General features: G+C 45.5%; 4 protein-coding genes across 9 annotated transcripts; 2 read left to right on the top strand and 2 right to left on the bottom strand.

Annotated features, from left to right (window-relative positions):
- Positions 1-301: 301 nt before the first annotated feature.
- Positions 302-8,103, bottom strand: LOC6632927 (AF4/FMR2 family member lilli). The gene is made up of 6 exons (XM_002056526.4): positions 7,879-8,103; positions 6,877-7,022; positions 4,962-6,817; positions 1,792-4,080; positions 1,608-1,732; positions 302-1,538 (listed from the first exon to the last, which is right to left on the bottom strand). The coding sequence occupies exons 2-6, from the start codon at positions 6,995-6,997 to the stop codon at positions 1,352-1,354; spliced, it is 4,578 nt and encodes a 1,525-aa protein (XP_002056562.4). The 5' UTR covers positions 6,998-7,022; positions 7,879-8,103; the 3' UTR covers positions 302-1,351.
- Positions 8,104-8,382: 279 nt separating this feature from the next.
- Sbf (SET domain binding factor) lies at positions 8,383-16,879 on the top strand. Of its 3 annotated transcripts, XM_002056525.4 has the most exons (11): positions 8,383-8,514; positions 8,855-9,076; positions 9,146-9,249; positions 9,311-9,619; positions 9,749-10,717; positions 10,778-11,790; positions 11,851-13,445; positions 13,508-15,101; positions 15,158-15,282; positions 15,347-15,429; positions 15,492-16,879. In XM_002056525.4, exons 2-11 carry the CDS (start codon positions 9,022-9,024, stop codon positions 15,582-15,584), a joined length of 5,940 nt encoding a protein of 1,979 aa, XP_002056561.1. In that variant the 5' UTR covers positions 8,383-8,514; positions 8,855-9,021; the 3' UTR covers positions 15,585-16,879. The 3 variants fall into 3 exon arrangements, with proteins under 3 accessions (XP_002056561.1, XP_015025809.1, XP_070062886.1); XM_015170323.3 differs by having other exon boundaries at positions 9,749-11,790; XM_070206785.1 differs by having other exon boundaries at positions 8,389-8,514; positions 8,951-9,076; positions 9,749-11,790.
- Positions 16,570-18,599, bottom strand: HisCl1 (Histamine-gated chloride channel subunit 1). Of its 2 annotated transcripts, none has more exons than XM_032433511.2 (6): positions 18,130-18,599; positions 17,843-18,026; positions 17,422-17,731; positions 17,232-17,366; positions 16,792-17,171; positions 16,570-16,735 (listed from the first exon to the last, which is right to left on the bottom strand). In XM_032433511.2, the coding sequence occupies exons 1-6, from the start codon at positions 18,246-18,248 to the stop codon at positions 16,685-16,687; spliced, it is 1,179 nt and encodes a 392-aa protein (XP_032289402.1). In that variant the 5' UTR covers positions 18,249-18,599; the 3' UTR covers positions 16,570-16,684. The 2 variants fall into 2 exon arrangements, with proteins under 2 accessions (XP_032289402.1, XP_002056560.1); XM_002056524.4 differs by having other exon boundaries at positions 16,573-16,722; positions 18,130-18,596.
- A 567-nt stretch (positions 18,600-19,166) lies between these two features.
- prd1 (pruning defect 1) lies at positions 19,167-25,639 on the top strand. 3 transcript variants are annotated; one of them, XM_015170324.3, is made up of 10 exons: positions 19,167-19,322; positions 19,586-20,690; positions 20,759-21,706; positions 21,765-22,657; positions 22,723-22,875; positions 22,930-23,339; positions 23,403-23,616; positions 23,681-23,881; positions 23,940-24,305; positions 24,368-25,639. In XM_015170324.3, the coding sequence occupies exons 2-10, from the start codon at positions 19,730-19,732 to the stop codon at positions 24,494-24,496; spliced, it is 4,275 nt and encodes a 1,424-aa protein (XP_015025810.1). In that variant the 5' UTR covers positions 19,167-19,322; positions 19,586-19,729; the 3' UTR covers positions 24,497-25,639. The 3 variants fall into 3 exon arrangements, with proteins under 3 accessions (XP_015025810.1, XP_002056559.2, XP_032289490.1); XM_002056523.4 differs by having other exon boundaries at positions 19,176-19,322; positions 19,680-20,690; XM_032433599.2 differs by having other exon boundaries at positions 19,180-19,322; positions 19,677-20,690.
- Positions 25,640-25,946: the final 307 nt, after the last annotated feature.

Genomic DNA, 25,946 nt, shown 5'->3' with positions numbered 1-25,946 from the left:
TAATATCAAGAAATGAAATATATGCTTAAAATGTAATATTGAATATATGTATTTGATTTGCAATTCATGTTTATCAATATAATATAATGTATAGTATCCTGTGACCAACTTTGAATTGGATTTTGTTTTTGGGTTTACCCAGAAAAAAACTTAATCGTAAATTAAAATTAGTTTTTTTTTTTTTGTGGCTGTTAGCGCCACGCAACGCTTCAGATCAGTTTAGATTAACCAGAAAATCAATTACAAATTACAAATATGGCAACAAATAGAATTCAATAGATAGGATTAAAATGCATTTGAATTGAATGTTTTTGTTTTGTCGTTTTTTGATGGTACCACACACTTTATAATTTCGTGACAAATTGTAAAATATGGGAAAGGGGGGAAGTGGTCACGGTTGGGGGGGGTCATACAATAACAATTACAGTTTGGTACATTTTGAATAATTATTAACCATGGGGAGGCGACATTCACACTTTAACAATACGTAGTACATATATATATGTGTGTGGGTGTAAATCACAAGAATTTCGTTTCACAAAACATGGACATAATTTTATAATATAGGAAATATGATTCGATGATTATGCCAAAAAAAAAAAGAAACCACCTATCAATTAATTTTTATATATAATAATAATATATGTATGTACGTAGAGTTTGAGCCAAAGTTTTTTGCTTTCGATTGATTTGATTTTTTTTTTTTTTGTTTTTTTGTTGTAGTTTTGTTTTTGTTTATAATTTAACGCAACGCAGCAAATTTTTTACACCTGCTTTCGCCTGTTTTGGTGGGTTCACAGTTCCAACTGGCTGACGTTTGACGATTTGTTTTGTTTAAGTTTCCGTTTTGTATTTTTTTTTTTTTTTTTGGTTTTTTTTTTGATAATTTTAGCATTTTTTTTTTGTGTATTTTTTGTTTGAAAAGAATTTGAAGAGAATTTTCATTGTCGCTGCCGGCCTGGCCCCTGCATGACGAACTCAGGAAATTTAGCGTTAATAGATGCATTGCCCCATAGTGCGTCCAAATGGGGGCAGCCGGCATCAGCTGCAACAGCACCAAAAAAAAATTGTTGCTTCAGGTTGCAACACAGCAGTGTGCAGCCCGGATATGCATTATTTTTTTTTTTTTTTTTTTTTAAACATATCATTTTTGTTATTGTGGTGGTTGTTGTTGTTGTTGCTGTTGCTGTTGTTCTGCCTGCTTGGCCCCGACATGAATGTTTAACATGACGAACTCAGTCTGAAAAGTTGTGTCTCCTTTTTAGTGTTTTGCAGTAGATTGAGAGCCGTTAGTTTTTCGTGTGTGTTTTCGTTTGTTGTCGCTTTACATGAAAATGCCATGTACACAATGTCATAAAGCGGCTGTGCCAGCAGCAGCGGCAGCCGCGGCAGCTGCTGCAACCCCGCTGGAGCTGGGCACCAGCGCATCCTTAGCCATATGCGTCTCGATATCCACACGACAAATGGGACAGTGCTTATTGGTGACCAGCCATTGATCCACGCAGTCCGTGTGAAATAGATGCATACAGGGCAAACGGCTGAAAGGCAGATGATATGTATATATATGTATTAAGTTGCATAGGGATAACCGACTTGTTGCTACTGACCGCACATCGTTCTCAATCTCAAAGAGCGACAAGCATATGGCGCACTTTTCTGCATCCTCGTCCGTTTCGCTGGGTCGACGAACTCGCCGATACTTATGCGGCAACGTATTGCGCTCAATAATCTCCTGCGATTGCGAATATATTTAAATTTACATATATTAGGCCATGAAATGCCAGTACTTACCAAGGTGGCGCCACGATTGGGACGCGGCGGTCCAATGAGTATGCGCGACGAGCCCAGCGAAAGCGGCGTGGCTAGCCCAATCTCGAGGTGTAGCGGCGAGTAATGATGGAACATGTGATGATGGACAGCGGCGCGACGTCGCTGCTGTTGATGCTGCAGCTGTTGTTGTTGTTGCTGCTGCATCTGTTGCTGATGCTGCTGCTGTTGTTGTTGCTGCTGCTGTTGTTGTTGTTGTTGTTGCTGCTGCTGCTGCTGCTGCTGTTGCTGCTGCTGCTGTTGCTGCTGCTGCTGATATTGTAGACCCAATTGTGGCGGTGGCTGATGCGCATCAATGGGTCCCGCGGCTGTGGAAGTTTGCTGCTGCTGAACAGCTGCATCATAGGCCGGATAATAGGCAGGATCTAGACTGGAGACAGGCCCATTGCGTGCATGGACACAATTGCAAATACTGTGCAAATATCGTGTGCGCAGGCTGCTCGTCAGATTCAATGGATTCGATGAGAGATCAATAGGCGTGGGCGTCATATGACGGCGATGCAGCTCCTGCATGCTCTGCTGTCGATACCACAGATTCTGATGCACTGGATACGGTGGAGCCGGTGTCAATGACGTCGCCACAATCGCGCTCGCCCGATGCGGTGGATGAATGTGCGCGTGCATTTGATTCTGTGGCGCCTGATGGCCCTGATGCGGCTGCGGCTGATAGTGCTGCCGATGATTATGATATTGTGCATCCGAGCGGCGTAGGCTAAATGGCGGCGAACCGCAATACTGCATGGTTGTGCGACCCGAATACATTTCCAGCGGCGGTGGCGGCGACACAGCAGCCGCTACGGTTACTATGGAGGACATAACTGGCGGCGGACCAGCGGCCGTGGCCACAGCAGCAGCCGCTGCCACGGGTGTTGTGGACCGATTGAGCATGTTCATCGTTTGGCTGCGGTGCTGATGATAGTCATCCTCGAGACTGCTACTCTCCATGCTGGTCACCGGCGAACTGGGCACATTAGCCAGCGAGAGCAGATCGTGAAATGATTGCGCCTGAGCGGCAGCCACCGTGGCGGCCACAGCTGCAGCGCTCATAGCACCACTCAGTGAGCTGCGACTGCTGCCCGTGGCATTGCCCAAACCGCCCTGATAATGAGGATTTTGTGGTCCAGGTGAGTAATCACCATTGTTGCGACTCGCCGGCAGCGCTGTGATCGTATAATGCGGCACATAATAGGGCTGATACCGATGATAATAGGCGGCGGGACTGCTGCGTCCGCTGGGCACAGCTCCTTCTGTTGGGGGCGCCACTGGCGTTGCAATAACCGGACCCGCTGAGGTATGCTGCACATAGGAGCCCGCATTACCACTTGGCGCTGGTGGCGGCGGTTGCGGCGGCGGTTGTCCCTCCGGCAACGGTCCAAAATGCCACATGGGCGGCGGCGTAATCGGCTGAAAATAGCGCTGCGAATGCGCCGCAGCTGCCTCGGCCTCCAAGCCGGGACAACGTGTGGGCAATAGACTTCTGAGATTTATAATCGGCCCCATGGTCGACGACGCGTGATCATAGCTGCTATAGTTGTGGTCTGTGATGGCCACACGATCCGCCAGTGCGCCGCTGTAGAAGGCAAATGAGGTGCCTGCAGGACGCTGACGTCGTCTTTCCTCGTAATCGCTCGCCGAATTGGGGCGTGGCAGCAGCGATGCCGTAACAGTGGCTGTGGGCGCAGCACCTGCGGGCGCAGCATTCAATCCCTCAACGCCGCCAGCTGTGCGACTGCACGTGGCCAGAGACTCCTCGCGCAGCTGCCGCTGCTGTTGCTGCTGCTGCTCTCGCTGCTGCTGATGCTGTTGCATCTGCTGTCGACGGCGCTGTCGTATTTCTTGCATTCGTTGCAGCTGCTGCTGCAGCGCCGCCTCGTTACTGCCACCGAAGCCATCATCATCGGAAGTCAGGTCTATGGAGAGTATTGGCTCGCGTGTGGAGTGCACAAATACCACATCATCGTCCTCATCATTCGAATCGGAGGACCAGTCCAACAGCTGCAGGTCGGGCGCTGTTAGCACCGCATTATCTCCATTGGAATTCGTGTGTGTATTGTGATGTCGCCTGCCAGTCGATGTGGATGGCAGCACATTGGATGGCTCCATTGGGCCTGACCTGGCCGTCCTGCTGCCATCTGGCTCGCGCGGTCTGCCCACATAGGTTATCACACAGGAGCCGGCGCTTGTCTGCTGTGTCCTCTGTTGCTGTTGTTGTTGCTGTTGCTGCGGCGTCTGTATCGTTGACTGTTGAGCCTCCTGCGATAAAGAAACATCAGTGTGAGTACAAGCAGGAACTTTCGCCTTCGGTTTGCCGAAGTTTAAATACCCTTGCAGCCATATGCATAGTGTAATATATAGTTGTTACTATAAAAAAGGAACGCTGCGGTAGCAAAAATTACTTAAGCTTGCAAACAACTTAATTCGGGTAGCTCAATGTTTCCAAAACAAAAAACAAAACAACAACATGAAAACAACAACACATGAAAATGTATGAATAAAATATAATATATTCCAAGTTATATGATTTCCATAGGCCTATTTTATAGGTTTAACAAAATTCGGTATTGAAAAGTTTTTTTAAATTGAAATCTGACAGAAAAGTTTAAAAAAAAAAACTTAAATATGCCATTTAATGGGGTAAATCTGAACAAAAAAAAATTGTCCGAACTGAGTCCCAATTTCGAAGTCGAAAGTGAAAATTCAATTAATTGGGAGAAAATGTTCAATGTTTGCATGTTAAATATCACAGGCAACAGTTACAAACTGGCTTTGGCGAGTGGTCACTGGTTCAAATCCAGGATTTTTGAAATATTTTTTTGTTATATAAAATAACGAAGAAAAACGTAAATTTATCTTTTTATCTTGGGTTTCTCATCTGCCCAAATAGACAGAAAATATATATATTTTTTTAAATTGAAATGATGGCGATTTTATCGCCTTGGCATCTGCCCCGCCTAAATACACTTATTCTAGTATGATAATCTTGATTTTTAACCAGGGGAATCCAATATGGTATAGGATGCAATATTTTGTTATGCTGAGAACTAGTTGGGACGCAGGAGATTTATTCTCCTTTGATAAATAATACACAACCAATTTTTAAATAAGATTTCAGCAGCCCGATTGCGCAGTCTTACCTGCCGTTCGTTGCTCCTGGCCAGCTCTGCATAGGTGCGATGCCGATGACGACCTGGTTGAAATGCATAAAAGTTAGTTGGCGACAAACTGGACATGGTGGATGAGGATAGCTGCACATCGCTGCGCGTCTCCAGGCGCGCCAGTTTTCTGGGTGGCTGACACAAGCTGTGGCTGCTACTGCTGCTGCTGCTGTTGTTGCCGGCTGGTAATGACTCATCCATGGACCGAACACGGGAGCGCGTGCGCACAATGCCGCTGCCCAGGCCCGAACCATAGCAGGCTTTAAGCACCGCTGCGGGTCGTTGCTCCTGCTGCTGCTGCTGTTCCACTGTGGGCGTGGGTCCTCTTCTATCGTTGTTTAAACGATGCACACCGCAAATATCCCGACCACCATAGTCCACACTACATGTGGTGTGCGTAGCCGTTGTGCAGGAGGCGGATGTGGAACGCATGTAACTGGTATCGGGCGGTGGTGGTGGTGGTGGCGGCGGCAACGCATCCAACATATAACCACGACTATTAAAATACGTATGATCGGCATGACGTGCGTCCAGATCGCTGCTGCTGTTGCTTGGCGGTCGCACCGCTCTCAAATCCCAGCCATCATCGCTGCTGTTGTCGCCCGCATGTTCCAGCACGCTGGGATATATCCGCCGTCGATAGACGTGGCGACTGCGATGCTGCGTCTGCTGCTGCTGTTGCTGGTGCGCCTGCGCGCTGGTACTAGGCGTTGCATCCAGCTCAATGACCGATGAGGTACCGGATGCCGAGGATGCTTCAACTGCACCAGTTGCACTGCCATTCCGAGTACGATTCTGTTGATGCTTTTTCTTTTGCACCGCCGATGTGGTTGTCGTGGTTGTGTTTGTGGTGCGCGTATTTGCAAATTGCACATGCTCCGTATCCGATGCACTAGATGTGACATCATCATAGGCCGTCGCATTTCCATTGACCAAATGCGCATTATTATTACTGCTGCTGCTGTTCGCCTCAAAGGAGCTATTCGTGCTGCTGTTATTGGAGCTTAAAAGCGAACTGGTGGGCAGTTCGTAGACAGCAGCCGAATTGTTTCTGGCCTGCAACAGTAGTTGCTCATCCACAGCATGATCATCCATGGCAGCTGGCCAGATGCTGCCCAAATGCGACTCGCTGCTGCTGGGATTCATACTATTGTTGCTGCTGTTGTTATTCTCATGCTGCAGCTGCCTCTCGGCAGGCAAGTCCAGCTGATGCTGCTCCTCATGCTGTTGCTGCTGCTGCTGCGGCGACAGGCCATCCGTTTCAGTCTTACGTTGTGTGTAATTTGGAATGAACTGGGCGCTGTCCGTACGGCTATTGCTGCCACTGCTTGCCGCCGCCGCTGCCGCAGACAACGTGGTTGTGGCGGCCGTTGACGTTGAGCTGAGCTCAAAAAATTGCGTAGGCTCGCCGGCGCCGGCGCCAGCGCCAATGCCATTTGTTTGTGTGGAATGCACATGCTCCATGGGCGTCGGATAACTGGCGTTGCTCTCCGCTAGCCGATTGCAATGGCAGATATCGCGTACGACATTGCATTTCCAGCATTTGTTGCCCGTTGAGCTTGCCGGCTCCGCATAGGATTCACGATTTAGATTTCTGGACGCCGGCTGATACTGAAACATGGCCGAATATCCATCACCGCCAGCATCACCACCACCACCACCAGCAGCACCACCACCAACACCACCACCCCCACCACCAGAGACTGTTGCAGTTGCAGCTGTTTGCTGTGCTGTTCGCATGTCTATGGATGTCTGTGGATAGGTGGGCATTACAACATAGCTATCCAGCAGCGCATCGCGTGGCTGTTCAAAGTAAACGGCATATGGTGAGCGTTCTAGAATGCAAAAAATAATATGATTAATACTAAAACATATAGTAAGCCGTTGCACTTACGCCCCTCCTGGCCGCCAAGTTGTAGCATAACGTCCGAATAGCCGATTGGTACGCCATGATGCTGATTACGGTGCTGGTCCTGCATATGTCTGTGTCTGAGTTCATCCTGTTCATTTTCCATGCTTACGCTTTTTTTTTTGTTTTTACTTTTAAAGAGAAACATAAATGAGAAAAATTATTAATGTGTCTGCGCGATGACATAAATATGAGTATTATGAGAAAAACAAAACAAAAAATTTTGCATATGTATATTTAAGGCGCCTACTGCGACAATTACCTATCTCTTGACATATATAGGATCTAAATATTTGTACTATCGAGCCAACTGATTGACTGATTGGTTGACTAGTTCCTGGATGATTCTGCGGCTGCTTGATAATGTTATTAATTTTATCAATAAACACACATGGTAATAATAGTTTATGCTGACAGATCGACTGATTTGCTGACTGATTAACCGACTGACTGACGGTGAACATTTAATATAAACAATAAATTAATTGTGTACCTTTTATGTTGTAATTAAGTTGCCCTTAAAAAATTGTAATAGAAAGTACAACATGTTTTGTGATTGTTGTTTTCTTATTTTTAAATAGTTAACAATTTTTTATGCTGTCAATAAATTATATCCAATGTTCACTGTAGCTCTACATTATTCATGTTAGAGTAATCATGAATGAATTTATATTGAAAACTTCACACATCAGTCAATGGGTCCTAGTGTCACCTGATTTTTACCTGACTGGTAAATAGCTATGCATTGGGAATTACACATTTCGAATTCGCTCGAAAAACGGGTTAATGCAATAAAAGTTTTATTTGAATTGCAGCTTTGATAAGAAATTGAGAACTGTCCCAAAAACAGCTGTGAGCAGAATAAGACAGAATGAGCAAAATATTTTGGTGGTCAATGAGAGTGGGTAAATGAGACAGAGAGAGGGAGAGAGACCGCGAGTAGGGAGAGCTTGCGAGACGAACAGAGGGAGAGCGTGTGTAGCTTACCTGCTGCCCGAAGCCCGACAAGACACCTTAATGCCAATGTTAGGGAACTGCTAATTTGCAAAAGACGCAGTCATTTGCTTTATGTACTTTTGTAGCAAGCACATGCGTTAATTGCTTATGCACCGTTCTAATTATATAAAACTGAATTTAAAAGTCCAAAAACTTTACTAAAATCGCATAAATAGCACAAAAATATGAACGTCGTAGGGAAAAAATCACACACACACTGACTACTGTGAGTATCGATGTATCGATACTTGGACTTTTGTGATGAGCTACATCGATAAGCAAATGGCACAACATTTAAAAGTACTAGTAAAAGCATATGATGTTTATTAAAAATGCACCCTTATATATGCGTACTTTGAGCTGTTTAAAGAGATGTGCAATTTTAAATTACAAGAATTGAAAAATTTACTCGAATGCGCCACAATTGCTAGTGCTGCATAATGCTTTTGATCGTACTCTAACCGTTGCATAGCACTGTTAAGATACATCGAATCATAAGTCCAAAAATATCGATAGCATATCAACAACCCTACATTCCGCAGGCATGAAAAATCTAAAAGTTAAAGTAATTTGTTTATAATAAAAGTGCCAGACACCAGACGCGTAAAAATTGCCAGCAGTTAAACGGTACATATATGTATATAAGTGAATTTCAACAGAAATGTATATATAGTGCACACAAATGCATGTAACCAAGTGGACTAACACATAGGGGCGGGGTGTGGTTTGTGGCTTAAAATTTGTGTACGTTAAAAATGTGTTTGCTTATAGAAAAAAGGATGCCAACTAATTACTTATGCCAAACACAAAACGCCGCGCTATATTAATTGAAAGCTTCAATTTTTTTTCTTGTATGCAAATAAGTTTGTGGCAATCGGCCAAAGCGGTTGTGTGTATTTGAAAACAAAAAAAAAACACACCAACAACAACACTTTTGTTTTATTCGTTTTGTGCTTTTACTTTGTAGATTTGGCAAACGTAAAAATCTGAAGCAGCAGCCCCCACCACACACACACACACACACACAGAAAACCACCAGCACAACAATAAAAAAAAAAAACAGCAAAAATCTCCCAGATCCCCTCCCAGTTCCAAGTTAGACTGCAATGTGCAGCTGCAGCGTAACCGTACGAGATGTCCCGGCTCGCTGATTACTTTGTAATTGTTGGCTACGATAACGACAAAGAAAGTGAGTGCGACATATGTACATACATATATAAGTATGTATATAATCTACATTTGTTTTATTTGTCTGCAGAGACTGCCGGCAATGTTAGCGGCCAGCCAATATGCGGCAAAATTGTGCAACGTTTTCCTGAGAAAGATTGGCCCGACACGCCCTTTATCGAGGGCATCGAATGGGTAAGTGTTGGCTTTGTTTCTTAATTTAGACGTAATTAACTCATCATAATCATAAATTTAGTTCTGCCAGCCGCTGGGATGGAATTTATCGTACGAGAAACAAGAGCCGAAATTCTTCATCTCCGTGCTCACCGATATCGATGCGAATAAGCATTATTGTGCGTGCCTGAGCTTCCACGAAACGCTGGCCATCACCCAGACACGCAGCGTGGACGATGAGGATGAGACCATTGGCAACAACAGCAATGGCAACTGCAGCCGCGGTTTGCTGGCCGCGCCACCCGTGGAGGCCATAACGCATCACAGCATTATGTATGCACCCAAGTGTTTGGTGCTTATATCCCGACTGGATTGTGCGGAGACTTTTAAGGTAAAGGCAAAAAATAGATAACTCTGTATACCACATACCACAGAATGTTTATATAACAGTCATAAGACTATAAATTGTTAGATATAATTATAAAGAATCTAAATATTGAATACAACTTTTATTTTACAGAACTGCCTGGGCACCATCTACACTGTATATATTGAGAACTTGCCATATGCCATGGAGAATCTGATTGGGAACATACTTGGCTGCATACAGGTGCCACCCGCGGGCGGTCCCCAAGTGCGTTTCTCCATTGGAGCGGGTGACAAACAATCTTTACAGCCGCCGCAGAGCTCATCCCTGCCGACGACGGGCAGCGGTGTCTATTTTCTGTTCAAACAGCTGGGCATTAAAAACGTGCTGATATTGCTGTGCGCCGTGATGACCGAAAACAAAATACTCTTTCACTCCAAGTGCTATTGGCATCTGACCGACAGCTGCAGGGCATTGGTTGCGCTCATGTATCCATTTCGTTATACGCACGTTTATATACCCATACTTCCAGCGCCGCTCACGGAGGTGCTATCGACGCCGACGCCTTTTATAATGGGCATACACAGTTCGTTACAAACAGAGATTACAGATTTGCTTGATGTCATTGTGGTAGATTTGGATGGTGGTCTGGTGACTATACCGGATGCATTAACGCCACCGGTGCCTATATTTCCATCGCCATTGTGGGAGCAAACACAGGATCTGCTCAGCATGATACTCTTTCCCAATTTGGCGCAAGCCGATCTCGCCTTTCCCAATAATGAGCGGCCCACTTCAACGCTAGCCAAGACGGAGGCACAAATTGATAAGGAGCTACGCGCGATATTTATGCGCCTGTTTGCACAGCTGCTCCAGGGCTATCGCTCCTGCCTGACCATAATACGCATTCACCCCAAAACGGTGATCACATTTCATAAGGCTGGCTTTTTAGGCGCTCGCGATCTAATCGAAAGCGAGTTTCTGTTTCGCGTCCTCGACAGCATGTTTTTTACAACATTTGTTAATGAACGTGGACCACCCTGGCGTGCCGCAGATGCCTGGGATGAATTGTATAGCTCCATGAACGAGCTGCTCAAAACGGAAGCACAAAATCGGAATCTCGTATGTAAGCGCAAATGTCCACTTAATGTTAAACTAATGCTTGCTTTTCCTCTGCTGCAGATACTCACACATATCCAGGAGCTGGGACGCACGCTGTACGAGAACGAAGCATCTATTGCGCCCGCCACTTATGCCCAGAAGGTGCTCCGGCCACCGCAGGGTGCATTTCAGCGCATCCATCAGCCAGCGTTTCCACGCATAAGCGTTGACAAGGTTGAGCTGATCATACAGGAGGGCATACGCAAGAATGGCCAGTCGCAGCGTTTTCATGTAACACGCAATCAGCACAGAATTATACCCATGGGTCCCAGGTTGCCAGAAGCGCTGGACGTGCGTCCAACAACGGTGCACAATTCAGTGCGTCGTTTGGAGGTTCTGCGCACCTGTGTCGCCTACATCTTTGAAAATCGCATTGCGGATGCGCGAAAACTGTTGCCCGCGGTCATGCGTACGCTTAAGCATCGGGATGCACGGCTCATCCTGTGCCGCGAGCTTTTTGGCTATGTGCATGGCAATAAGGCGGTACTAGATCATCAGCAATTTGATCTGGTGGTGCGCTTCATGAATAAAGCGCTGCAGAATTCCTCGGGCGTGGATGAGTATACGGTAGCGGCCGCTTTGCTGCCCATGTCTACTATATTTTGTCGTAAACTCTCGATGGGCGTGGTACAGTTTGCCTATACGGAGATACAGGATCATGGCATATGGAAAAATTTGCAGTTTTGGGAATCCAGTTTCTTTCAGGATGTGCAGGCACAAATCAAGGCACTCTATTTGCTTCAGCGCCGCCAAAACGAACACAACAAAGAGGCCAATTGTGTGCTAGACGAGGTGCCGCTGGAGGAGCCAACGGCGCTGGAAATAACCGCAGAGCAACTACGGAAAAGTCCCACCATCGAGGAGGAGAAAAAGGCTGAGCTGGCCAAATCGGAAGAGTCCACGCTCTACAGCCAGGCCATACACTTTGCCAATCGCATGGTCTCCCTGCTGATACCGCTTGACGTCAATGTGGATGCGGCCAGCAAGCCCAAGCTGGCCTTCCGGCTCGAGGAGAACCAAAGCGTTTCCAATAGGTATGAGTAAAACTGGCTAACTGATTGACTGATTATCTAATTTTTGTAATTTACTCTCAGTATTATGGGCTCGCACAGCCTTAGCGAACATTCCGATGAGGGTTTCGAGGAGAATGATGCTTCCGAGATAGGAGTTACCGTGGGCAAGACCATCTCACGATTCATTGATTGCGTCTGCACGGAGGGTGGCGTCACCTCAGAGCATATACGCAATCTGCACGACATGGTGCCGGGCGTGGTACACATGCACATTGAATCCCTGGAGCCAGTTTATCTCGAGGCCAAACGGCATCCGCATGTGCAGAAGCCCAAGATCCAAACGCCCTGCCTACTGCCGGGCGAAGAAATGGCCACCGACCACTTGCGGTGCTTTCTCATGCCGGACGGACGCGAAGATGACACCCAGTGCTTGATACCCGCCGAGGGAGCCTTATTTTTGACCAACTATCGCATTGTTTTCAAGGGTTCGCCCTGTGATCCGCTCTTTTGTGAGCAGACAATTGTGCGCGCCTTTCCCATTGCCTCGCTGCTCAAAGAGAAGAAGATATCAATGCTATATCTGGCACATGTGGATCAGACGCTGCCCGATGGACTGCAGCTGCGCTCTAGCTGCTTTCAGCTGCTCAAGATTGCCTTCGATACGGAGGTGACGCTGGAGCAAATCGAAACGTTTCGCAAGACGCTTAACAAGGCTCGGCATCCACGCGATGAATTTGAGTATTTCGCATTTCAATCCTATGGCACCATGCTCCAAGGTGTTGTGCCGTTGAAGACCAAGGAGAAGTATTCCACGCTCAAGGGTTTTGCAAAGAAGACGTTGCTACGCACGGCCCAGAAGGCCGGCTTTAAACAGAAGACGCAAACGAAACGCAAATTGGTGCCGGAGTATGAACTGGGCAGAAGTAGCGGCGGCGGCGGCAGCGCGGATGCACTGGAAACTAACTCCATAGACGACGAGCTCGAGGAGGCGGACGAGTTTGAGACACAGCAGAACGAGGCGCTGCCACGCCTGCTAACCACCAAGGATATCGAGCGAATGCGCGAGCGCAGCTATGTGCGTGACTGGAAACGCTTGGGCTTCGATGCGGAGGCGCAGCTCGGATTTCGCATAAGCAATGCCAATGCTAATTATGCTACGTGCTGCACCTATCCGGCCATAATAGTGGCGCCGGTACAGTGCAGCGATGCAGCGATGACACATCTGGGACGCTGCTTTAAGGGCCAGCGCATACCATTGCCCACCTGGCGGCACAACAATGGCTCACTGCTCATACGCGGAGCACAACCGAATAGCAAATCCGTAATTGGCATGATTAAGAATACAACGGGCGGGAATACCATGACGCACAATGATGTCACCCATTATCCGGAGCAGGACAAGTATTTCATGGCGCTAATCAATACAATGCCCAAACTGACGCCGCTGGACGCACTCAATCAGTATTCAGGCATGAATCTCTCGATGAACTCGCTGCTCGGACATGGCGAGGACCATCAGTCTCTAACGCCCGAGCTGATGCGCAAGCAAAGATCAAATTTAAGTGTTACGGATGGCAGCAAATCCGGCGGTGCGGGCAACAAAGCTGGCACGATGAAGGGCAATGAAAGGAGCTCAGCGGCGCATGCGTTCCGCAAGATGCGACTGTATGCTTTGGGTAGGTTCGCGCATCAAAGTCACAACAAATTGGAAATCATGTGTTTTCTTTTTTTTGGACAGGTGAAAAATCGCAGGGCAAATCGAATTTGAATGGTGACTTCTGTGCTGATTTTATACCCGTCGACTATCCGGACATACGGCAATCCCGTTCAGCTTTCAAGAAACTAATACGCGCCTGCATGCCCTCGCATAATGCCAATGATGCGGATGGTCAGAGTTTTGCCAAAATGGTGGAGCAATCCGATTGGTTGCAGCAAATCTCAACGCTGCTGCAGCTATCGGGCGCCGTGGTGGACCTAATTGATCTGCAGGAGAGCAGTGTCATGTTGTCGCTAGAAGATGGGTCCGATGTGACCGCCCAGCTTTCAGCCATTGCACAGCTCTGTCTGGATCCGTATTATCGCAGCATCGATGGCTTTCGTGTGCTGATAGAGAAGGAGTGGCTGGCATTCGGACATCGGTTTGCCCATCGCAGCAATCTGAAGGCATCGCATGCTAGCACGAATATTGCGTTTGCGCCCACCTTTTTGCAGTTTCTGGATGTGGTCTATCAGCTGCAGCGACAGTTTCCCATGGCCTTTGAGTTCAATGATTTCTATTTGCGTTTTCTGGCATATCATGTGGTCTCGTGTCGCTTTCGCACGTTCCTCTTTGATTGCGAGCTGGAGCGTTACGATTCCGGCATTGCGTCAATGGAGGATAAACGCGGCTCGTTGAGCACCAAGCATATCTTTGGCGGTGGCGGCAGTGCTGCAAATGGCTCGGATGATGAGTGCAATGTTTATCCGCTGGACATACGCAGTCCACGAACGCCCACACAACTGAATCGCATTGGACACTCGATCTTTGACTATATCGAACGGCAGCACAATAAATCGCCCATTTTCTATAATTTCCTGTACTCCTCCAGCAAGGATGTGGTGCTGCGTCCGCAGAATAGCGTGGCTGCCCTGGATCTGTGGGGCTTCTATACCAACGAGGAGCTGGCACAAGGACCCCCTTACGATTTAGAAGTGACCAATGTGGATGATGAAATTGATCTATCCGAAATCAAAGGCAAACGCATGGTCATCAGTGCCGGCTATGACAACATTGAGAAGTGCAACCCGAATGCCTACGTGTGTCTGCTCAGCGAGGTGAAGCAGGCGGAAACAGAACGCGGCCATCTGCCACAAAAGTGGCAGCTGGTGTGGAACAATCTTGTAGTGCCACATGTGGAGCCCATGTCGCGCAAAACATCGCTCAGCAGCATGCTGGTGCAAACGCATCAGCATAAACGCTCCACGCTCGAGATCATTATGAAGGGACGCCTCGCTGGCTATCAGGACAAGTACTTTCATCCGCATCGCTTTGAGAAACATCCATATACGACGCCCACCAATTGCAATCACTGCACTAAGCTGCTCTGGGGACCTGTTGGCTATCGGTGCATGGACTGTGGCAACTCCTATCATGAAAAGTGCACCGAACTGTCCATGAAGAACTGCACCAAGTACAAGGCCATAGACGGCACCGTGGGACCGCCAAATGTCAACATGTCTCAGGGTGACACGGCCAGCATTGCATCCAGTGCAGCGACCACCGCGCGCACCTCCAGTCATCATTTCTATAATCAGTTCAGCAGCAATGTTGCCGAGAATCGAACACATGAGGGGTACGCTCCATTTACTGAACCTTTCTGTTATACCTTTATACATGTGTTTTTTTTAGGCATCTCTATAAACGTGGCGCCCTGCTCAAGGGCTGGAAACAGCGTTGGTTTGTTCTGGACTCGATTAAACATCAGCTGCGCTACTATGACACATCCGATGATACAGCGCCCAAAGGCATTATAGGTACAATCGCGTTTATTGAATTTAAATTGAAATGTTCTTTAAATGTATTCTTTTAATTTCACAGAGCTAGCCGAGGTGCAGTCTGTGACGGCCGCACAACCCGCACAAATTGGCACAAAGCGCGTCGACGAAAAGGGTTTCTTTGATGTAAATTGATTGTGTTATCTAAAAAAGAACCTATAAAATTTAATCAATTACATTTCTTACAGCTAAAAACCTCGAAACGCACCTATAACTTCTATGCGATGAATGCGAATCTGGCACAGGAATGGACTGAAAAGCTACAGGCCTGTTTGCAGTAGAATGATAAACCACCACAATCAGCAGCCATAGCCATTGCAGCAACAAAATACCATTTGTTATTAACTCCTGGCGTTCTATTAAGTTATTCTCCCCACAACTTCAGCGTAGGCATCCGTTCTATGCGTGCTCTTCGTATTCTGCTCCCCTACCTATTTCTATATATATATATATATATTCTGCTGAATGTTTTGTTTTGTTGTAGGACAATCCAATTAACGTTATTATTATTAATGTTTCCCCTTCTTTTTTTTATATATGAGAGAGTATTTATTTGTCAACGCGTGCATTACTCTGGATCTGCAGTAGCTCTGTGTGTATTATTTATAACCGAAATATTTTTACATATATAAGTTGAATTAGTGTCAAAAGTTGTTTATTAACACTCGCATAATGCATAAATTACATGAATATTTAGCAACAATTAACGTAGGCGACAAAAGCTAAACAAATTAAATAGTAAAAAGTAAAAGTAACTAAACAAAACAAAAACAAACGTACTGTAAATGTGCATATATAAAGAAGGATACGATAATATCATGTGATTATACGTATAATGCTGACAAGAATGAATGAAAAGTGTATTGGAAATGGAGAAGGAAACCACGATAGCAACTTTTTATATACATTTTTATATATATATACATAGTGCATACATATACATATATATATATATATATATGCTATATGTCTAAACTCTACATACATACATACTTATATAGTAAAAATACCAAAGATAATTCCACCTTTGTTGCGCAATTAAAATGCATTTCTTAATTTCTTCCTTTGAATTAAATTTAATTAATAAACGCCTTTCTTTATTTATACAATACAATAATGTACTATATGTGATTTATACGTATGTCATATATTTTACTTGCAAATTCATTTGTGGCTTACAAACTTTATACATTTTTAAACAAATGCGCTTTCTATGATTTTGTTTTTTAATTTTATTTAATAACTAGTTTAGAGCTGCTCCACATTGGATCAAAGAAACGTCGTCCAGTAAACAATGTTAAGGATGAAAAACGAGAACGGAAAGAAAAAGCGCGAGAATTTATCTATAAAGATGGCGGTAGCATGACCATGACAGAAGGTATCATATTGTGGCTCTATTATGGACTCCCGATGATGATGCTGCAAAGACGCACTACGCAGTTACAGTTTCAGCCCATTTAAATGTGATTAACTAATGCCCGAACTAACCTTCAAGTCATCCAGATCTGTGATATTGTCATCCGAATAACCCTTCATGGCTTTGGTGGCCACCGGACCCATATAATTATTAACCACAGCGAACTCCATTAGCGACAGAAATACAAACACCGAACAGGAGGACATCCATACATCAATTGCCTTAACATATGACACCGGTGGCAGCGATTGTTGGGATTGTGTATTCTGTGTGGCAAGCGTGAGTAGCGAGGTAACGCCCAGGGTGACACGCGCCGGTATGGCCTCCGGTTTGATCCAAAACGATATCCATGACATGACCACAATTAGCGCCGAGGGTATATAGGTGTGAAACAAATGATAGCCCAGGCGTCGACGCAAATTGAAGACTATGGCCAGGCAGGTGAAGTTACCTAACAGAATCGAGAGAGACTGAGATTTAGAGAATTTTCAGTGAGGATGCGTGCACTCACCTGTTGAGTATTCAATGGTACAATCGGTCGTATAGTTATTGGATATGTCCAATTGTGGCAGCTCGATCTCGGCATTCACCACCAGCGGATCGGTCATATTCCAAATGAATACAAGATCCTCCACCGTATGAGATACTGGAATTAAACAATATTACAGATTTGCCACCATATGAGTGACTCTGAAACCTACGGCTCTCAATCATCATGGAACAGATTTGTGTATCGTGTGGATAGGATTCAAATTTCATGGCGCACGACAGCACCAGCGTCAGCTTAGACATATAGAGCAGAGTCTTGTCGTGATAGAGCCAGAGATAATGATTGGGTATGCTCATCTCATGGAATGTAACCTTTTTGGCATTCTTAAAAAAGCAATCGGGTCGCCAGATGCTGTGCAGCCAATCCACGTCCAATATGCGATACTGTTCGCTCATGTTCTCCGGCAAGCGCAGACGCGGATCGCGCCAACTTTGTGCTAAAAATATGTCCGTCACATAGGTCTGTAAAAATGCAATTAACTATAAAAACTGCAGCAATAAAACCCGAGTGCTAGGACACTGCAGGAGAATACTCGATATCCAGAGCTTGCCAGACTGTTTAAATATTATTACCATGGACTCCTCGTTGATCGAGTCCAGTGAGAGTACGGTCACATGAAAATAAACAACGGTTGGCTGGCCCAGCAGCTTAGGTGCACGGTTCTTGTCGTAGGTTTTGGATGGTATGGGCAATATATCTGGCAGCGATAGACTTGATTCATAATGAGATACCAGCTCGGCGCTCTCTGTATTGTTTCTGTGGCAAAGCAAAGGTTGAGGTTATGTGGCAGCCTTGTCTGATGCAATGCGCCTATTGCCAGCTTGGCAAATAGATTTTATTTAATTGCTCTATTTATTACCTGTAGCCATGAACACAATCACATAATTGAATTGATTTTTCTAGTATATGCATATAGATTGCAAGCGCAATCAGAAAATAATGTTGTTTTAATTGTCTAAATATGTTTGGCATTTGCATTTTGTAAACACACGCCGTTGCGTTTTCGAAATATCCAATATAAATCAATTTGAAATAACGGCTATTTACTACATTTATTTATATTGCATAGTTTTGCGCGTTTTCACGTGTTGTTTTTTACGTTTGTATTTTAGCTTCATAGTTTTACCGCACATTGTTCTCATGTGGTTGACATTTTATAATTGACCGATGGAACTGAAACATTTCTAGCTCGATTGTCGCATTTGAATGTGATTTATTGGATTATTTAATAAATGCAAAACACTTTTTTTCTTCTTCTTTCCGTTCCTAACAACAACAAAATTAAAGAGTTATACAGGCGTTGGCTGTGCGCTGCTCAAGGTGTGATATATATTTAATTTGTATGGTTTCATTCCTTTTCATTGGCATTCCTCTTTTTGCCATTGTACTTTTCAAAAATGACATGCCCTAGGTATGTGCAAAACAAACCTACAAATGGAAATCGGTTTTCAAAAAGCCGCAACGCACATACCTCACAATAAGTGTTGCTTGCAATTGAGAGAGAATTGAAGAGGTACACACACAGCAAAACAAGCCAAGGGCCTTGCTTGTGCGACAAATGTCTTCACAAAATTGTTATACCCTATGCAAGCATGAAAAGTATAATATGCGTAATGCCTTAACGATAATTGACATATCTGGGTTTGCGATTGTGTAAGTGAAATAAAATTCCCATTTCAAGCCAATTATTCCACAAATTTATTTGCTACTTAAGTGTTGTTCTATTTAAATACAAATCAATTTCAAAAAAGCGTTTTCAAATAGCGCGTAAATAATGTTCACCTGTTGTTAACAGTTGAGCGTTGCCAGATGTACCAGGCACGCCGCTCAGCTGTGCACATGAGTTGCCCAAAAGTTGCAGCTTGCCAACTTGTTGGCAACGCTGTCTTTTGTATGATAAATATTGATTTGTTTTACTTGTGTGTGTACTTGTTATTTTAAAATGTAACTTAAAAACAGTTAAAACGCAAATTAACTATAAAATATAAGTTATTAAATTTATTAACAGTGCCGAGCACAAGTTTAACATGGAATTTTCTCAACAAATCAAAGGTAGGTGCGGTTAACAAACCGTTAAAGTTTGTGATTGGAAGTGGTTAAGGTTTTTCGGCACAGTTGGCTGGCTAAAAGAGGAGGGGTCGTGGGGTCATCCGTGTACTCCTTTGTTGCACAGTGACGTGATGCGGCTGGGGCGCAGTGTGCAATTTCTATTGATATTGATTACTTGCCAGAAAACCGAGATACACAAAAGCCCGTATAAAAATCGGAGAAAATAACTAATATTTGATCAAATTATATATTTTCTATCATTAAAGCGCGCTTCTAATTGGCTACAGACAAATATTCGTTAAAATTATCGTGTAGACAAATATAACAACAAAATAAAGTGACACAAACTCTAATCAGCAGAGACGCTGGTCTTGGCAGAACAACGCGAGACATATGCATACGATGTCGTAATGGAATCACCGCTATATCCCAAGGTCAACAACAATCTGTGCGCCAAGGTCTCGCCGAGCGGGGACAAGATGAGCTCCAGCATGAATAGCAGCAGCTTGGAGGATACAACGCCTAGTGATTCAGGGGTACAAATGCTGGATTCCGAGAATAGCGATTTTATGCTCGAGTCGCTGTGCTCCCAGTCGGGTCTGGAATTTGAGGAGCCAATGAAGCCAATACCAGCTGTCAGTCAGCAGCAGCAAGCGAAGCCGCCTGTGGACAGCAATTCGAATGTGGCCGCGGAGGAGACCATGACTAGCAGCGCTTGCTCGACCTTTGATACTACTGAAAAGATCGTATACAGGCGCAAGGTACACAAAGCTTCATCCACTCCAAAGGCGCCCAAAAAGCGCGTATCATTTCACGAGGATATCCTTAAAAACACACGCACCGACAACATACACATAGAGCATGGCTTTATCACATACAAAAATGGACGCAAATTGGCCGTGGTGGGCGGCAATTCAGCGGGCGTGGCCGGTGCCGCCGGTCGCTATTCATGGTGCGCAGAACGGGAGCGCGTTCAGGCGCCCACCGAGCTTAGCGCGGCCGGTCGTGATGCCGAACAGGTGGTTGGCGACAGAGCGATAGGCCAGAATCGTCGACTAGTCTATCGCAACGCCTGCTCGGATGTGCTAGACTATGGCAACACGGATATCTATGATACCAATGAGCCCGTGGGCTTGCAATATGACAATTCCGGTGTGTTTGAGTATGCGCCCTCAGCAGAAGCGAAGCAACGGGATGAGCGATTGCTTTATCGATGCGCCTGCAGCAGCTCCAATTCGAGCCTGGACTCTGATGAGCAGGACAAGAACTCCAATGGCAAGAATTCCAATGACAATCGCAAACACTATGAGCAGGCCAAGAGCAGCTCCTGCGATTGCATTGGCATGAGCAATGCCAACAATAATTTGATTGGTAAGTCTTCTTATTATCTATGCTAATTTTATACTTCATCTTATGTTTACTAATTTTATAAAAACCAGGCGACAACTGTTACTACTCGGAGCCCAATATTGGGGATGCCGGCAGCCCCAAACAGAAATCCGTGTGGAACAAGGAGAAGAAGCCCAAGTCCAGCTGCCTGAAGAAAACCAAACGTCACACCAACATTATACACGAGCAGGATCTCAATGATCGCGTCAAGAAGTTCAATGTGCACGACATAAAGCATCAGTTGCTGGACAATAGCAGCAAAATGATATTCGGCTCGCTGAAGAGCATCTTTACCATGCCCCTGCCCGAGCGTGGTGTGCCCGAGGGCTCCGAGGATCTGCAATCGGTGGTGGAGTGTGTGCCGGAGCTGGAGCAAACGCCAGAGCACAAGGTCAAGTCATATGCGCCAACATGCCAGTCGCCCGACTCGCCGCCACTCAAGGCCAAGCCCTTTCTCAGCAAGAGTCTGGATGGCAATAAGCAGACGCAGTGCGTTAAGAAATTTGTGCACAACGTGGACGAACAGCTGCGTCGCAAAAATGATGAGCAAAATAGCGCCGCGGAGCCGTCACCCCCAGAGCAGACACATGCGCTGCGACGCCAAGATGAATTCGATAAGGAAACAGCCGCCGTGGCACCGAATGTCACCGGCACACAGAACGAGTTCCGCAGCAAGTTTATTATCAATTGTGAAAGCACCGTTTTTGAGCATACGGGCGTCTCCTACGAGACCAGCGGGCCGCAGCAGTCAGAGCTGCAGTTCGCCATGTCGGATAAACAGCACAGCAGCGTGGCCAGCCTATTGGAGCGAAACACCCCCATTGCCCAGCCAGCGAGTCAGCTGCGCAGCTCGTTTATGGGCGCACCCATAGCCAAGACGTTTAGCAACTTCTTTCGCAGTCTCAAGGAGAGTTCCGGCAGTGCGTCAGCTGACAAGGAGCACGAGCAGAAGCAGCAGCAGCAGCAACAACAGCAAGCAGCAACAGAAAGTTATTTTGGTAAGGAAGTTAAATATTCTTTTATATACTCATTTATAATTTCGTTTTCCCCATTTAGCTTCCAAAATTGCCAAGTCGCCGCAACAGTCGCAGCCGCATCCCCAGCAACCGTTACCCAACAAGCTGCCCAGCACCCACTCGTCATCAACCATATCCGAGCTTAGCTCCATTAGCAACAATACGAACAGCAACTCTGCGTCCTATAATAAGCCGCAGACTCCAAACAATGTGCACGGCTTGGTGGTGCTGGGCAGCTTGGAGCGACAATCGCGTCATCTGCCATCGCCGCTGAAGAAGCGCTGCGGACAGCCGCCACGCTATGGCGAGCCGCTGCAGCAGCAGCAGCAGTTGACCAGTCGCAGTCTGCACAGTCCGAGCAGCTATTTGGGCGCACGGGGCACCGGCGGGAGCGGACGTGATTCGAAGAGCACCATACTCAGCGAAGAGTTTGATGATATTCTGACTATAACCACCACTACGGATACGGCCAATGAGCGTCCTTCCACGGAGAGCGATCTGGTAATTGTGGACTACACCGACGTGGACTATGCACAGCTATTGAAACCGCCTGTGCCGGCGGCCAAAACGTCGCTGATCAATCGCTTTCTGCGCAATGTGACACAGAAGAAAATACTCGAATCATCCATTAAAAAAAATGATTTCTTTGCGGACAAACTACGCGGCGAGCACAAGCAATTGGGCTCGAATCTCTATGTGCGCGGCGTGCGGCCCAAGAATTACGAGCTGATCGACGATCTGAATGCCGAGATTGCCATGGAGATTGAGATGTCGGGCGCCAATTCGCCGCGGCGTGAATTGGCCGTGGGTCTGGATCTCGATTTGCCGGGAGATGTCGCCCGCTTCGAACTGGGCGTCGGCGAAATATCGATTGATATATTCAGTGGCAAACATTTGCCCATGCTGCGAGAGCCAAATGAGCAGTTGCTAAAGGTAAGACACATGATGGGACACTTCAAACTGTAAGCACTCGTATGATACATTATTTGTCCCTGCAGGTCTTCAAACTGTACACAGGCTACAGTCGCGAGGGCTTCATGACGCCGGTGCTGGTGCTGCTTACGGATAAAACGCTCTACGTGACAGATCTGGTACGCAATTGTCTGTGCGCAAAATTTGTGCTGGCCTACAGGGATTTGGATGTCATATTGGTAAGCGGCATAGTCTAATCGAAATCTCAATCTAATAAACTTTCTACTACTCAGATGGGTCCCTTTGGGAACACGGTGCTGCTAAGCAACAGCATGCGGGACATGCAGCAGGTGCTGCTCGCCGGCGGACCTTATCCAGCCGATGCATTAGTTGCCAATTTGGAGCTATGCGCTCGTCGCAGCGGCTCAACGTTGCCCGCCGTGGGTCAACTGACACTGGAGCATCTGGCGCCGTTGCAGGACTTTGTGCGTGCAAACAGCTGCGTGGGCAAGGATGAGCACTGGATGTTCTATGCGGTGGTCAATATGCCCGCCGGCGGTGCTCTGGGCATGGGCCTAGATGGCGAACAGGAGCCGCTAGGGCCGCACATCAAGGGTTTTCTCATGCACCGACGGGTGCGAGAAACAGCCACAGCAACCGCCACGTCCAAGATCAGCTGGCAGCCGGGCTACTTTTTGTTAAAGTAAGTTGAAACTGCATTGAATTTAAGTATATATATAATATGTGTGTGTGCTCAATCGTACAGAGCGGGCGTGCTCTACATGTTCCATGATTCCACGCAAAAGCTGCCCAGCTGGGCCATGGCGCTGGCCGAGTGTCAAGGCGCCAGGCGTGCTATCAAATCTGCGCGTCCTCATTGCTTTGAGATCATGCTCAAGGGCGAGCTTTTGCAAATGGCAGCGCCGGATGAGTATGTGGCCTCCGAGTGGCTGCAGGCGCTACTCCAGTCAGCGAGTGGTGTAAGTTGTGAAATGCACAAACAAGCACTATCAACTTTTAATGTATCAACATTTCCATTGACAGCTCTTTGAGCTGCAGGAGCGGCACAAGGCTCTGGGCTGTACTCTGATAGTCACCCAGAACCATTTGATAACGCTGCGTGAGGACTTTGCTGCACCCCTGCGACAACTAAACAAGGAGCCGGAGTCACCGCCAGCCGCAGCCGAGAACAAGCAGCAGCTGCGCGAGGAGGATATGTTGTGCATCTTCGAAACCAGCAGCTTGGTGAGTATTCCATTTGCCTAGAGAAGAAATTCCTCGTTAATTCATGTTAAACTCTTAGTTAAGCTCCACCATGAGCACGCCCACACGTGGCACACAACGCTCATGTTCCTCACTCAACTCCACTCCCACAAAGAACTCGCTGGATGCGTCCAAAGCTCTACCAAAAACTGTGTCAGGACAAGCGCAAAGCATGAGCAGCGTTTATGGCAAAAATTCGGGACTGGAGATACTAACTTGTGCGGATATTAAAGCAATGACTGGCATTAAAATACCCTCTCATAGTGAGACCTGGTGGTGCATATTGGAATTCTCCTGCCAGGAGGCGCCACTGGAATGTCAAGATGATTTGATTCTATTCTTTGCGAGCAGCATGGAAATGCAGCGCTTTTTGCGGCTGCTCGAGCAGCTTTGGCAGTCCAAAAATGTGCGTTCATTTTGTAATAACTGTAAAAAATGTATTATTAATATTATATTCCATTCAAACAGAACGATCTCTTCCCTATAACCATACTGGACGATGATGAAACGCTCGCCGAGCAGTGCACAGTGCTCTATTTGGACATAAATCGCGCCTGGGAGCCGCTGCTGTCGGCTGCACTCGGCTATCCTCTCTAAATCGCGCAACTATACAAATATAATCAATGCAGATCTATTATATAAAATATTTAATAATTTTGCTAGATCTGAGCAAGTAAAACTCAATGCTTAATATTCTAATACTCGAGCGTATTTGCTGATATAAGAAAACCACAGACATGCTTGCTACAACATATACTTATATATCTCTGTCAATATTTATATATACACAAACGATATTCATATACCTTGTATTATGATTTGTAACGTGAACATTCGCTTAAACAATTCAATTATTTGCGCTGTTAAATTCTATATATATATACTATTTTGTGTGATATTAACTTTTAAGTTGCCAAATGACACGTTTATTTCGGGTTTACAAAGTTTTCCGTATTATACCTTAATTTTGTTAATATTTTGTACTGTTTATTTTTTTAATACAACAACAAACACCGTGTAGAAATATGCACAAAAAAATCCAAGGCTTTACTATGTATAAACAATATTTTGATAACTAATCATATATATATAGTAGAAATATTTTGTAAGCATTCGTTAGGAGCAACCAGGACAGAAACCAAACCGTTAGCAAAACATTGATCATTTCAATATATCTCTTTATATATACTCTAGCTAAAAGATATTATACGTAAAATAATCTTTATATATACACAATATGTATGGCAACTATATGTCTGGGCATTATTTTTTTGGTGCATATTCGATGGAAGTGACATAAAATGACATTGAAAGTATTTAGTTATAAATCGTAACCTCCCGAATACAAATATATATATATATATATATATATATGAATATGAATATGAATATGATTATGAATATATGTACTCCATATTATGCTGGTGTTTTCATACGGAATGCACTCAAATGCCTTAACTTTAAGTTTTCAACTAGCAAACAGTATGTCGTACCTTTAATTTGCGAAATATGATATGAAATCGGACAATATATGAATTTAAGCACGCAGCTATTTTAAAACGGCTTATGTGGGGATTTTGAACGATGTAAGCCCATCGACACAATTTGCTTATGCAGTTTTCAATTAGCAAGGCTTAAAATCCACACCTCACGTAATATCTCATGCCCAGAACTGTATGAAAACATCAGATAAAAGCTCATAATAATTAATAAAATTGAATAAACATGATAGTGAGAAAATATTTTTGTAATTTTAATGTTAAGCTCCCTGATTGATGATGCCCTACCCCTCCCTCTCCTAGACATAATCAAAGGAGCTGAGAGTAGGAGCTCTCCTGGAAGGGGGGGTGGGGCAACTCAGTTAGTATGAGGCAAAGATAATCATATTAGCAGCTCTTTAGAATGCAGAAAACTAATGTGGATGTGGTATATAAGTACATACATATGTGCATGTATGTATATAATGTACAAAAAGAATCGATGATGATATGGGTTGTGCCTGTGATTAATAGATGGGGTCTCAACTCACAGCATGGGAAGATGCACA

The sequence above is a fragment of the Drosophila virilis genome, chromosome 2 (assembly GCF_030788295.1).
Source record: "Drosophila virilis strain 15010-1051.87 chromosome 2, Dvir_AGI_RSII-ME, whole genome shotgun sequence".
Taxonomy (NCBI): domain Eukaryota; kingdom Metazoa; phylum Arthropoda; class Insecta; order Diptera; family Drosophilidae; genus Drosophila; species Drosophila virilis.
The sequence above is the reverse complement of the archived record's forward strand: the minus strand, read 5'-3'. Positions and strand labels throughout refer to the sequence as shown.

Bases quoted from the DNA above. Each gene is read 5' to 3' on its own strand.
- LOC6632927 (XM_002056526.4), bottom strand. From the start codon at position 6,997: ATGGAAAATGAACAGGATGAACTCAGACACAGACATATGCAGGACCAG. The intron at 1,733-1,791 runs GTAAGTACTGGC...TCGCAATCGCAG, and splicing joins CCAATCGTGGCGCCACCTTG to GAGATTATTGAGCGCAATAC. The intron at 1,539-1,607 runs GTCAGTAGCAAC...TCTGCCTTTCAG, and splicing joins GAGATTGAGAACGATGTGCG to CCGTTTGCCCTGTATGCATC.
- Sbf (XM_015170323.3), top strand. From the start codon at position 9,022: ATGTCCCGGCTCGCTGATTACTTTGTAATTGTTGGCTACGATAACGAC. The intron at 9,077-9,145 runs GTGAGTGCGACA...ATTTGTCTGCAG, and splicing joins CTACGATAACGACAAAGAAA to AGACTGCCGGCAATGTTAGC. The intron at 9,620-9,748 runs GTAAAGGCAAAA...TTTATTTTACAG, and splicing joins ATTGTGCGGAGACTTTTAAG to AACTGCCTGGGCACCATCTA.
- HisCl1 (XM_002056524.4), bottom strand. From the start codon at position 18,248: ATGCAAATGCCAAACATATTTAGACAATTAAAACAACATTATTTTCTG. The intron at 18,027-18,129 runs GTAATAAATAGA...GCTTTGCCACAG, and splicing joins GATTGTGTTCATGGCTACAG to AAACAATACAGAGAGCGCCG. The intron at 17,367-17,421 runs GTAGGTTTCAGA...GTTTAATTCCAG, and splicing joins TTCCATGATGATTGAGAGCC to TATCTCATACGGTGGAGGAT.
- prd1 (XM_032433599.2), top strand. From the start codon at position 19,298: ATGGAATTTTCTCAACAAATCAAAG. The intron at 23,882-23,939 runs GTGAGTATTCCA...TTAAACTCTTAG, and splicing joins TCTTCGAAACCAGCAGCTTG to TTAAGCTCCACCATGAGCAC. The intron at 24,306-24,367 runs GTGCGTTCATTT...CCATTCAAACAG, and splicing joins AGCTTTGGCAGTCCAAAAAT to AACGATCTCTTCCCTATAAC.